General features: G+C 42.4%; 1 protein-coding gene across 1 annotated transcript; it reads left to right on the forward strand.

Moving 5' to 3' along the window:
• The first annotated feature begins 716 nt into the window (after positions 1-716).
• On the forward strand, positions 717-3,541 carry vgll3 (vestigial-like family member 3). The gene is made up of 4 exons (XM_030427510.1): positions 717-1,177; positions 1,883-2,246; positions 2,332-2,874; positions 2,967-3,541. Exons 1-4 carry the CDS (start codon positions 1,073-1,075, stop codon positions 3,005-3,007), a joined length of 1,053 nt encoding a protein of 350 aa, XP_030283370.1. The 5' UTR covers positions 717-1,072; the 3' UTR covers positions 3,008-3,541.
• The last annotated feature ends 10,808 nt before the right edge of the window (positions 3,542-14,349 follow it).

Below are 14,349 nucleotides of genomic sequence, written 5' to 3' on the forward strand. Positions count from 1 at the left end.
TGTAGTTTAGGAGAAGGCATTTAAATCAGAAGAGAAAGATCTTCATTGACTCAGTAAACAAACTAACTTCGTTTTCATGACTGAACAAACAAACTGACCTTAAAGCACAACACAATTTCAGACAGTTTTACTTTGTTTATGTGTGGTGGGCCCTGCCACCCCTCGAGCTTTAAACAGCATTCTGGAGATCTTATTTTCCTCTGAGAACAGCATGTTTATTCACTTAAGGAAAAAAAAAAACTTCTTAGTTTGTCTTATTACCTCATTAATATCGGGAATGTAAAAATTCTGAGTTTCGAATTTCTATTCTAATGCCCTTTAACTGAATGAGTACAACATTTCTAATGTCAAATAACTATTAAGACACATTATTTATGAGTGTGGTCAAAATGTTCTGACTCGTGACTCAAATGTTTCTAAAGTCCTGGTCCACTACACACAGTCCTGAGGTCAGGGGTCTCTGGACTATGAGCTCTATAAATTGAGACCCACAGTGGAATACGTTCCTACATTAGACATGAATGAATGAGTGAATGCATGAATGAATGAATGAATGAGAGCCACCAGTGGGAATAGAACCTCAGACTCGTGGCTTCACTGCCTTGCTCAACTCCCCTGGTCCGTGCAGGCCCTTCCCCGGTGGGCGTGAGTAAACGGCCCCAGCCCTCTCTAAATATAACTCCCCTCCAAAACAGAAAGAGAGAGAAGGAGGGAGATAAACACTCACCCAATCACAAGCGCTCTGAAAACTTGCCAGAGAAGAGTTTTTTTTTTCTTTCTCTCCTCTCCTTTAGGATACAGTGTGTTTGTCTCATAGCGTTTTTGATCCATTTTGTGGCCCCGGGTGGTGCTGGTGGAGCGCGCAGCGGGTGGCGCATTGTCTGTATGCAAACTGGACGACATGGCTATTGTATGCGTTTGGGCATATATGGAGGCACCGACGGCTCTGAGGATACAGCCCGTCTGAAGTCTCATCAGGAGTGGACTCAGGAGTCGCCCTCGGCAGTTGTTGTTGGCGGTGTTCGTTGCGCGTTTCTCTCCTCCGACTTTTTTCTCCATCTTATTTTGCGCTATGAGTTGCCTGGATGTGATGTACCACCAAAGCTATGGAGCGCACTACCTCCCTGCAGCGGCGTACAAGGCGTCATACTATAACCACCATCACCAGCAACAACAGGTGAGACGCGCAGCAGACTTTTTATTGGAGAGTTTGGGCGCTTTTTTTTTCTTCTCTCCCCCAAAAAGCTGTGCGTAAAACTTAAAACAACAAAACTAACAGTGGTGTTAGAAGTTATTTATGTGTTGTTGTTTGTTTTTTTTGACGTGTTGAAAGAAAATACAAAAACACAGAATGATAAGAAAAACAAGTCGCTAAGTTTATCATGAAGTCGGAGTAACCATGCGCTAAAAGTCGGCACGGGAGCTTTTTCTGGACTTTTTAACTGAAAGATCTTTCCACATCGTCTGACTTCTGTTCAGGACGACCCTCTTCAACTTTCTTTTTCTCCTCGCAAACACACTTCGTTTAACTTCGGTGCCAGTTTTGAATGATTAAATTCCAGTCCGAGGCTCGTTATTCGCCTCAGGTCACGCGTAATGACACGGAACTATTAATCGTGCGGTCAAACGGTGATGTAATGACAGCCATGTCAGCGACTCAGGAATGTGGATGAGGCACATTGAGCTTTACAAATAGCTGGAATGCAGTATGGGAAAAAGGAAACTCATTTTCACACAAGCACAGCTCCCATTCTGCTCCCAGAGGAGAGAATTGTATCACTTGTTATTGGAAAACAACAGTATTTTGAGCACCACCCAACACATAGAAATTGATTTATTCCTCGTTGGATCTGTCAGTAAATATCTCTTTTTCTGTTTCCAGAGAAGACTGAGTGTTTACAGTAAGATGCAGGAGTGTGTGGAGCAGCAGCAGCAGCAGCAAGGAGGAGGAGGAAGAGGGATGCTTTCCAGAGATCAGGGCCTGAGGCAGGGTCCTCCACCACCGGGAGTCGATTCAAGCCGGAGATCCACATCCGATTCAGAGCTGAAGGACGGCACTCAGCCGGCGGAGGCAGAGTACTTGAGCTCCCGGTGTGTTTTGTTCACCTACTTCCAAGGCGACATTGGCGACGTGGTGGATGAGCACTTCTCCAGGGCGCTCAGTCAGTCCAGCACCTTCAACAGCGAGAGCAAGCCGATCAGAACGACTCAGGCGTCAGGTTCAGGCACCGCTGGTCTATGGAAAGGTGAGCCTTACAGAGGAAAAGGTTCAATAAAATGATCTGTTAAACACAAAACTTGAGTGTTAAAGTCTTTGTGATTTTGTTTCAGATGGGTCCGTCTCTGAGGGTCAGGGCAGCTCAGTGTGGAACACAACCTACCCACCCCAGGCCGGCTCTTGCCTCCCATCCGTCTCCGTCTCGGTCCACCCGGACTTCTCCTCCAGCCCCGTCTCCTTCAACCACCCGGACGGATCTCTCTGGGCCGACCACGTGCTCTCCCAGGCCAGCCTCCCTCCTCCGGCCACCCTCCCCGACAGTTGGACCTACAGCCTGAACCCCCAGAGCCCGAGCGGCTACCCCAACGTCCACAACGTCTATCACCCTCACCCCCACCCACACATCCACACCCGGCACCACCACCCAATGCTCCATTCATACCCGACCCACAGCGCAGCGTTGGATCCCAGGTTTAACCCTCTGCTGCTGCCCGGTGTGAGGAACCAGAGCCAGCCGACTGCCAGCGCGGGGAGCTCCCCGCACAGCGAGGGGGTGAAGACAGAGATGGAGCCCAGCAGCAACAGCCCCGTCATGGCTACCTCTGTCACCTGGACGCCCTCGGCCCTCCATGGATCATTGGAGGTGTATGACTCAGGTAGATACCACAAGACAAATTCACCACAATCTTCACATGTATTCAACTTCTTGCGCAACAGTAACTTTACCTTCCTTGTTTCTCTCCTGCAGCTCTTGATCAAACCAAAGCAAAGACGTCAGTTTGGTTCTAGCTGATGCACTGAAGGACTATCAGTTCACACCAAAAAGGACCTACTATGTGGCTCTATCGACGTATGGCTGCAACACCAGCACTGTAATGTACAATGTAGACTAAAGGCTCATGAGTCCTGCACTGTCCACACAACTTATTACGGATGAACTCAGGCTTTGGACTTTGGCGATCTGACGCTTTGGCCCTTGAAGAACGACACAAAGAGACTACTTGCTTTAAGAACGGGAGGCCTCTTCTTCTCTTTCGGCACCAAAACAGCAATCCTTTTTTTTTTCTCCACGCAATGTGAGACCAAGTGGTTCTGTTTCAAGAGCTCGATTTTGATCCACATTCTGTTTTGTACAGTAAATGTTTGTTTTTACGACTGTAAATGTTTCTTTTTCCTGTGTACAGTTTTGCCATGCTAAGTTGTTGTTTGCTGGATGAGCTCTGCTAAAAGATGGTTGCCTGAATGCTACTTTGCTATTTTTGCCTTTTGGGGTTTGTGTAGTGTAAATATTGGTATGTTTAAGTAATAAATTGCTGAACTTTATTTGTGAATGAAGGCTCCTTTTTCAGTCATAAATGTATCAGTTTCCTGCCCAAATACACAGAATCTGTGCAAAATATGTGGTTCCAATTAGGGCTGGGCAAAAATAACGGTATTTAACATTATCGTGATATAAGACTATATATCTAGATTTCGTCATATCTTGATATGGCATACCTGTTGTCTTTTAAGGCTTTTAAAGGCTGTATTACAGTCAACTGATGTACAGTTCTGACTGTTCTACTTATTCGCCTTTACCCACTTAATCATATTATCAATTTTTATTCAAAGCACCAATATTAAAAACACTAACTTAAGTGCTTTACAGGAGATTTCCAAATATCATGTTTTGGGATATAACTCGAAAATACAGTGACGTTTTTCAAAGGTGTAAGACGTAAGAAATGGCCACCTGTCAAATTCAGCTCAACTCCAAAAACAGCCACTAACTGATGTTGTTTGCCAGCAGTTGTCAGCCAGCAGTCATATTAGCCGACTCTGTTCAAACTGGAGGAGAGTTGATGTTATTCACAATCAGATTCTCACCTCGCTGGTTAGCATGTTATAGGTATTGCCGTAACGCGACACACAGACCTCTCCGGCATGACATCTTTACTGTCATTTCTTTACATTGTGTTTAGAATTTTTGCAGGTTTTGAATGTTTTAAACTAAAATCTTTGCATGTTGCACCTTTCACACCACATCACCCGGCCCTCCTTCCAATTAATCTGCTATATTCCCACTGAGAGGGTACTGAGCACATCTCTTTAAGTTCAATTTAAGTTCAATCGGTTTGTTTCTAGCAGTACTGGTTTGTTGCAGAACTCAATAACTTTAATGTTTCCGGGTGCAAATCCTGCTGAACAACTTATTGTACATAATGGAGCAGACTGAAGCTGAGTGGCAGTACCATGGGAAGTGGGTTGCATTCCACAGACGGTTTTTGTAAGATACCATGACATGTCTGTTGTTTGTCTGCACGCAAACACACACGTAAGAACACAAGCACACTCCCAGACTGACAAACACACACACCGAGGAATGGGTTTCCTGTCTGGACAGGAAGCTTGTCAGAGAGCGGCAGACGACTCAGACATGCAAGGACACACGCAAATACACATTTCATGTGCCACAGTAAATGTCTGTTGTTAAAAAAAATCGAGATTTCATGAATAAAACTGGCTTTAATAACAGTATTAACTGTGACAGCCCGGACGTCAGTGTGTAAATGAAGGTCTGAACTGATCTGCATACTCAGGAATTCAAGCTGCTTTAAATACATATTTCAGGCTTGTTGCAGTGCCAGGAGCAGCATTATTTGTACCCGTCCTGACATAATCAACAGCTGGGTGAGAGTGTGTGTGTGTGTGTGTGTGTGCGTGTGTGTGTGTAGTGAGTGGTCTGACCAGGTGGTATGATCAGCAGTAGCAGCCCACTAACATTCCAGCCTCCTCTCCCACGTCTCTCATTCTCCATCTCCACCAAACAGCAGGGACTTTCGAGTCAGCAGCTGCATTTCCATCCAAAGAATCAGCAAATCATGATGCAACAAAATGAAAAACCTAAATCGAATATTACTCATCCACTAAGTGAGTCGGGCTGATGGGGTTGACTTGATCATAAGATTTTGATAAAATACAACAGGAGATCTAACATTTGTGCTCTCAGAGACTAATAGTTAAGCCTCTTTTCACTACAAAACCCTCAGAAGTCAACTAATATCACTCCAATTAAAACTTACGGGCAGACAGTGGGATACCACATGTGTACCGACCCACATGTAGGTTCATGTCTATTGCTTTGTGTGAATAGATGGACAGGACCCAGCAGGGAAAATAACATCTGACAAAGAAGGGTAATATTAACAATGATGAGATTATTCTTATATAGGTCGCCTCCAAAACCAAGTTCACACAGTGCTTACAGAGTCATTGAGGTATGCAAAGTCATTTATTTATCATTAAACACAGGGCTGTATCACAATATGACAGTTTTGTAGTTAATACATGAAAAGCAAGATGTTCACAAGGTAATTTTACAGAGAGCGAAGTAGACAAAAGACGTAAATAATGCCGAACAAAAAATGTCAATATGCTGTTAATGTAACACACAGACAACACCGACATTTCTAAAAGGAATCAATACAAACATGATGTGCTATAAAAGCAGAATACAATCAATAAAAAGATGATTCAAAAGATGAACATCCTTGGGAACAAATGAGGTTGCAGCAAAGACTGAGCTGTTCAATCATGTTTGTTAGGATACTGAAAATGTTAGAAGTTAGGACTACGTTTACATGCACGCTAACAAGGCTGTCAAATATACTGTAGAAAACACTGGAGTGGAGTCAGCTGTTTACAAAGTGATGGGGACAAAAATCAGACATTTAGAATAGTGGTGGGGACACCACTGTAAATGGCACCGGCACACACTAATAACTCTGATATCCTTGATTTAATGTAGAAAACTTCAGACACACTGAAATGGTATCGAGACGTCAGACTAAGCACGCCCATTATTTTCTTTTCCGTAGGCCCAAGCCAAACAGAATTCAACGATGCTCCCGAGCGCTGCACCCCTTCCTGAAGATCCTCCTGTTGTGGAGTGTATCTCTCAGTTTGCTGCAGTTGTTGATGTGTAAAGATACTTCTATGTTTTTCCTGATTGGATTCACTTTTGCTTTTAGATAAAAGGCAGGAATTCACATGTAAAAAGCATGTAATGCATCAAGTAAACATGTCAACAAACACACACTTTTAAATTGTGTATCATGGATAATTTGCCGTATGAAATTCTGTGTTGAATCAATCATAATAGTATTAGATAGATCAGGACTCTGAGATTCCCAGACCTCTCACAGGAAAAGAAAAAGAGCAAAACTAGACACGAAAATCTTAAAAAAAACTCGAGAAATTGAGAGATTTAAGGAGATTTTCCAGCAAAGTCTCTCCTCTCCTCTCCTCTCGACCTCCTAATTAGCATTAGCATGTAGCCTCTGCATCAGCATGTAGTGTACTTATATGCTAACAGGCATCCCGCTGGCAGCCTTGGAGAATCACCACAGGCACTTCCACTGCAGGAAGAACAATAAGATGCATTAATACGGAGCTGGAAGCTAAAGAACAGTGCATTAATATGCCACTTATTAAAAATGGGGCCAGATTTAGGAAGTGTTGCATGTGTAGCATTTAATTAAAGTTTAATCAGCCAACGCTTTGTGCTGATATTTGAGATCTTCGAATTAAATGAATAACTGATGACATTGTAATACAGCACGCATGCGCAGCAATGTTTATTTCATTGTATGCGTTGTTTTAATCACAAAGTGGTACATCTTTCCAAATTCTAAACATTAATTATTTTATGTGGCACTTACATACGTCAGGCAAATCCAGTCACAAGCACACGCACAGACACACACACACACACAGGCATCATGTTTCCATCCAAAAAAGACACCAAATGAGAATGAGGATGAACTCAGAGCCAATCTGTCGCTTTGGATCTTCATCTCCTCATCATCATGATTGCCTCTTTTGTAACCAACTTCCATTTCCTCCCTGCAACAGTGAATCACATTAAGTTTAAGAAATGAGAGGAAATTGTTGAATTATTCTTTTTTTTTTTAATTCACATTTTCCTCTGACTCTGTGAGCCCGCTCTGAGCCTTTCATGATCCCAGTTAAGAGGGAACTTCCTGTTATTGCTGCCCTCAAAAAGCTCAGCCTGCTTCTTATCCATCAAATTTTCTAATATTCTAAAAAGTGACTTTATGCAGAAATAGTGCAGAAGAAAGGCCTGCATTTTATGAACACGGAGGCAAAAGCTGAATACATAGGAAAGGTCACAAATTCATTGTTCAGCCTCCATGTGTCTGATTCCAGTAAACGGATATAACACGTTTGCACTGCACATACATGTACATACAAATAAAGTAACACTGGACCAATCACATGGCATTTATACCACCGCCATGAAAAATGCTGGTTTCTGATTGGCTGTCATTCTTTACCTCAGTCTCATCCCATAACTGTGTGTATCATTTGACACAATGTGATGTGTGGTTTTACTTCTTATATGTGGTATGATGTAGGCACTAATACATGAATTTATAAACATTACCCATTATCTTCTATACCGATATGAGCATCTATGCCCACCCTGGATCCTACAACAGCCAATGTGTGATCCTGTAGACAAATAAGCCACTCTCTCTTCTTCCTTCTCTCTCCTGAGCCACTTACACAACAGCCTCTGGATTATTGATGCATCATGTAGCCAATGGGATTAGAAATCCAGCAACAGATAGTTTGTTAAGGTTTTTAAAACCATAAACTTGGAAATTATGCAAGTTTATGTTGTATTTATTTTATACAAACAAAGTTTGAGTAAAAGGGAACAGCGTTTAACCTTTCAAAAGAGCTCAAAACCATGTCTGTACTCCAAATGGTTCACCTTCCGCTTTGAATTTACTTTGGGCTACACTGAGATAGGCGTCACGGGATGATTTTAAATACATTTCCAGGAATAAGAACAGGTTTAATGTGCGATTCACTTTTTTTGATTTTGCTTTGGTTAAGTCCCAGGGTAACATCCAGGGTATCCGTGAACAGCCATTGCAACAAATTGAACTGAGTGCCGGAGAACAAGCTACAGTAAAGAAAGACAGAAAAAAACAGATACTGACAGAAAGAAGCAAACTGAAGAGAGTCAGAGTTCACAAAGAGAGATGAAAAGGAAAGAGTGAGGAGAGAGCGAGAGAGATGGTGAAAAGCTGATCAGTCATAACACGGCCCAGCTACACATTCCTGAGTAATTGAGCGGATGATTAGTCCCACAATCAGCAACACAACACCAGCTGTCTGAACACAAAACTATATAAATACAGAGATCAGGGAGGAGAGGAGAGGAGAGGAGAGGAGAGATACAAAACAAACAATAAAGGTGAGTGAAACAGGCATACGGCACCCATCTCCCTCCCTCTTCCTCGCCTCTCCCTTCAAACGTCTCTTTGTCACTTCCACGAGTCAGCTCCACGCCAACAAATCACTTGGGTAATTAGAGCTAATTTGCCCTCCTCGTGCGAGAATTAGGGGTATTAGGGGTATTACTGAAAGGGCTCAGCTTTCACCGCTCTGTTTGTGTCAACAGGGCAGCCTAATGAAGCATGCTGGGAGCGTCACAGTACGCTCGTCCCGCTGATTACGCCTGATTCGCAGAGTGTTCTTTGCTTTAAAATGATACCTGACTGCTCGTTACTGAAAAAACGAGTAACTCCCAAGGAGAGGAGACGCCAGCGTGGCAGCAGGTTTTCCTCACAAGTTCAGGTTAGCATTGGTTCGCGTTAGCATTAGAACGGTCACAGTAATGTTTTTGCATCATAAGATTTGCTCTCTACTACCGATTAATGCTTCAAATTCAATGAACAAATCATAACGGAGACTCTCTTAACTGACTCTATTAAGCTCTTCTAATCAAATTCAGATCATTACAGTTTAATTAAATTTAGATTGGATGAAGTAATAATGATGCCAAGAAGAAACATGGGCCACTGAGCAAGAGAAGATGGGACGACAGGAGACAAGAACAACAGAAACATTTGCACATTGCGGTGAACGTGTATATATGCAACATTTGCTATTCACATCATCAAAAATGTTAGATGGAGCTTTATGTTCAGTCCTGTTTTTTTTTCTTTTGCTTCAACATCACATCACAACATCACACCCAATAAGGTAAGCCACCAAATTAGTTGTTTTTGGGCGACGTTGGGTCAGAATAACCAGATATCTTAAATGCGAAGTGCTTCTAGTTTCTCCGCTGTGTTCTCCACCAAGTTGCTGGCAGAATTTGCACCACAAATCGTTGGATTACCAGAGGCCTGGAGTAATTTACCAGATGTTGAATGCCATAATGTGCTAGTATTCCTTAGCAGCTTTAAGATCTGTCAACCTTCAGATACACTGGATTTGTCTAAATTCTGCATTTGAACCAGTCAGCCAATATAACCAGATGAGGAAAGAAGCCTTACTGTAAAACATACAATATTTGGAAGTTATTAACTTTTTACACTGTTGTTATCAAGGTGCTTTTGCTCTCAGGATCAGATAAAGACGACATTTGCTGTTAAACCATTTCACTTATCGTAAAAACCAAGTAACAGGTCCAGTCTTAACTGTTCTAGGTGTTTGTTTTCCCCAGGTATTGTAGAGTTTCTCCCCGAAAACAGCTGCCTGCTGCCAATACTGGAAACAGGGTTGATCCGAGCTGCAAGACCGAATCACAACAGTACATTTGCAGCACAGACACTCAAAAAATTTTTCCTGAAATGTGATGAATTGCTCCGTAAAGCTGACGTCAGCTGCAGAGTCAAGTGATCAGTTTCTGTGGATTTGTCGCTATAAGCTTCCCCCATTAACATTCCAAAAACCACTTGGTTAGGACTAGGAAAAGATCTTGTTTTGGTTCTGATTTTGTCATTGAACACACAGCTGGAGATTATCCTGAGGTCCCCTCCACATCCCCGTATGAAAGTCAGCTCATAAACATGTAATGGGAACATGATATGACACGTTTTGCTGAAATGTCAATATGGTATTTAGCCTTTGACCTGTACAAATGTGAACACATGAATGGTTTGCAGAAATTCTGTTGCAGACGGCGGTCTTGAGACACATCTTTCTGGTAACAATACTGTGTATTCTAACCCAAAACATGATCTTTTCGTGACCTAAACTAAATGCTTTTTGTGCCTAAACCTAACCAGATCATAACCACAGTGATGTTAGAACATACCATTGAAACACAGAGATTCAACACGTTTGTGGTTTGCAGAAACATACCATGCCGACATATATTCTGGAGATTGGATGCCTTTATTATTTTGTATATTATTTAGCGGCAAAGGTAACTGAATTTGAAAAGCACAGGACAGTAGCCTACTGGTTTAGATCATACCAGCATGGTTCATCAGACACCACCAGCAACGCTGAAAGGAATGCGCTGAACAATTCCTAAAGTATTGCTTCATTTTTATCACTTCAGGATGTTTAATTAGAATGTGAGGGCCATTTGTAACAGTTTCAACTTTGCCGGTGTTTATATGTGTTGTCCCATATGGTCCATGATCCTAAACGTGGCAAGCATGAGGACTGTTGGAGCTCCCACAGTCGAGGGTAGGCTGTTAAATCAAAATTCAACACACACTAACACCACAGGAAAAGATCAACATTCACGCCTGTTTACAATGTACAGCAAGAACATCCAGCCGTAACACAGGCCAGCCACATTCCTCCGCCTGCCCACACACAGAGTGGCCAGGATGCATGATCATCATCATGTCTTCCTTCACGGGATCTCAGAAGATGGATTTTTAAATATTCACTTAATTAGTGAGTCTTTAAAAATCACCACAGAGTGAGATCATTGTGTTGTGTGTTGGGTCACCGGGTAAATAAAGACGAATACACACTGCGTTCAATAACTTCATACTTTCTCCTTGCTCTCGTTCATTGCCAGGAACCAAAAGCCCTCTCCCACCAGAGGGAAAGGCACTCCATTCATAAAGGCCGGAGTAGCTACAGCAGCAGTAGGTTGTTTCTCTCTGCTCCGCTCTGGGTAATGTGCCAGTAACCACAGAGGCCAGTACATAGCTGTCATTCCTCTGCTCACTGAAAGCACATTTAGCAACCAACACCTGTTTCCCCTGCTCAGTCTCCACTGTGTGCTGCTCCACTACAGCTCCGTCTGCATCTGGAGGAGCCAGGAAGCAACTCTTACGGCTTTTTATACGCCAGTGCTGCTATTTCTGGAATGCAGCTAATACACTATTTTTATTTCCACCAGTTGCAGTAGTAGTTAGTTAGTCATTCCAAGCTGTGACGACAAAAAAGTTGGAAACATTTTAACATTTATAGGATGTTAAAACTTTCCACTGGAGGCTGGATGACTTACTTAGAGGTGGAATTAGTGGCTCCAAAAAGGGACAGTGAATGATATCTTTTAATTTCTTTGCATGGGGCTCAAGGTATGCAGGATTGAGGAGGAGAAAAAATATTTACAGACACACAAAAGTAATCCCTCTCATAATTCATCACTCACTAGAAGTGCGTGGAAGTGTCTGTATCTCCCTCCCTCTTTCCGTGTTTTTATATTTTCTTTCGTATTTTGCTGTTTTCGGGACATTGCTGGGCGTCACCCAGTGGGCAGTGGTGTGTAGCTCCCCCAAGCCAATAACAACACGCGCTGGAGATCTCTCCTCTGTCTGTCATGGGTTTATATCAAGCTATTGGTCTGTGCATCTGTTTGACCAAGGGTGGGGCTGGATTACACACACACACACACACACACACACACACACACACACACAGGGAGAGCAGAGAGCAAAACAGCAGACAGAATGAGGCATGCACTTTTGCTGCATTCACATTAAAGCCGCGGAGCTGTGCAAACGTTTATTTCTCTGATTCACTGCTTCGTCCTCACTTGTTCTTTGCCCTCTCTCTTCATTCGCTCTCTTGCTCACTCGACCACTGCTGATCGCTCGCTCTCTTTGTGTCTGTCATTGATCTTCAAACTTTGAATTATATGTTTACCAACAGAAGTCACAAATCCTCTATAGTCTGCCTTTAAAGATCTAGATATTGAAGGTTCAGTATGTAAGAATTCCCAATTTGTCAAATACTGATTTTTTGGGATGGCAACCTACCCAAACGATAACTCCAAAAGTGTTGGCTCCAAAATCAACTTACTTACACATTGGACTTTCTAAAAAAGAAAATATAATTGTCATCTCCTCAAGTGAACAGAGTGCCGAAAGTGTTGCTAATTAGCAGAAACAGTTAGTTGTCCAAGAAAGTTAGTGAGATCACAGAGAGACAGCACTGTTTCCTTAAATTCAAACAATTCCTTAAGAACAGGGCAAGGAGTAACACACTGTTGACAGATCTGACCAGAGATCTGCTGATCAGGTATTAACTATTATCAACCCAACAGAAACATATAGTTCTACAGAAGCTCTCCACTTAGGCCTTGTTTTAAGTGCATAACAATGTTTTGCTGACCCTCAAAATGAAGTCAAGCCGGTGATAATCTGCTTAGTTTAGTGGAGTAGTGGACCTCTCTCTTCAACTCACCAGGAGGTCAGAGGTCAGGATCAACTATGGAGCAGTGCAAATTGAGAGGATGATGATGAAGATGATGATGAAAAGCACATTTTCTCTCCCACACGTGCTTCGTTGTGTTATTGGCCTGAGTCTTCATAGAAAAATTAACCTATACCTTTGTCACTTGTCAAAAATAAGATATGTGATGTGATTACAGCGACATGAATAAATAAATATGTTAACTGTGGTAAAAAGAAGTACTTAATCAGCACAGATATAGAAGTCAGCCTTCTGTGAGATATCTAATGCACTGGAATTCAATTTAAAGGAAGAGCTACTTGTCCGACGACAATTTGAATTAGAATCTGTAAAATGCCAAGAATGTTCCCTAAATCGGTTTAAAAGGCACTGAAAACACACATTACTCAGCCATGGGGAATCCCTCACTCTACCACCTGCTTGTCAATCACCCCAGCCTGCGTTACGTGACCCTACCTGCTGCTACTGTCCCATCCTGCCCATAATGACCATACCGCACATACCAGAGCCACAAAGGGGCATTCCTTGAACCATTGACCCAGATCGTAGTTTTACTTTAAGCTTTCACTGAGACTAAGTTTCCACCGAGGATTAAAACAACAAGTGTGGTTTCCTGAGGAGTGGAGTGGAGTCACAAGTTGGGCAGCATGACCAAACACAGTTAAGACCTTTACAGATAATTGAGAGAAGGATGTTTGTGAGTAAACAAGGGCTGGATATTTTGATTTTGGTAGACCAGGTTATCATTAATAGTTTTGTTTCTCACAGATTCAATTTTTGAAAGGTGGTCACAAGCAGCTCAGTAATATCTGTCTAATGATGGCTAATCAAATAGTTTGTAACTTCACACTGTACATTTTGAAAGTTGACTTTAAGTAAAATATTGACTATATAGGAGTATTAGATTGAAATTGTTAAAGCTGATAAGCTGGTTTTATCAATTATTTGTTTACTTTACTTGGTCATTATGAAGTAGGATCACTTCGTCAGATTTTACAGTGATTTTTTTCCACCATGGAACCTTATTTTGCAAAAAATAGTTAGCTGTAGCTGCAGTTGTCCATATGACCAGATTTATTGTGATTTTCAATTTTGTTCATACTATTTCTATACCGCGGCAGCGGCCATGTTGGTGTTGGTGACATATGATGAGTGAGACAATGTAGTTCAGATGTTTTACATTATTTATGTGAACACGCAACTTTATTGACTTTACTGAATCTTTCTGCTTCGCAAACATCATATGTGTAGTCCCTGGCACAATTCTTTTCCTGAAATAAGGTCCAATGAGGGATAGTGCTACAGTTAATTTGATTAGCATTAGCATTGCTGTTCCGGTCTGTGTGTGTTGGTGAGTTTGTGTGTCTGTGTGTGTGATCATGTCAGTCGAGAGTGTAATCTGAGGGATAACGTGCTGCTTATCCGGCTGATCCCCCCACCTCCCCGGGGTCTGACAGGTTGACACCCATCATTCTTCACATTAACTTTGCCTAATTGGCAGGTAATTCCCCTCTCCCCTACTGTCCCTCTACTGTCCCTCTACTGTCCCTCTATTGTACTCGTACTCAGCCCCTACTGTCTGGGTCTTTATCCACCAATCTAACCAGGAACCCTGCAGACAGTGAGCCGCTCAGCAGGACTTCTTGTCCAGGCTCAGAGTCCTG

Source organism: Sparus aurata, chromosome 9 (genome assembly GCF_900880675.1).
Source record: "Sparus aurata chromosome 9, fSpaAur1.1, whole genome shotgun sequence".
Taxonomy (NCBI): Eukaryota; Metazoa; Chordata; class Actinopteri; order Spariformes; family Sparidae; genus Sparus; species Sparus aurata.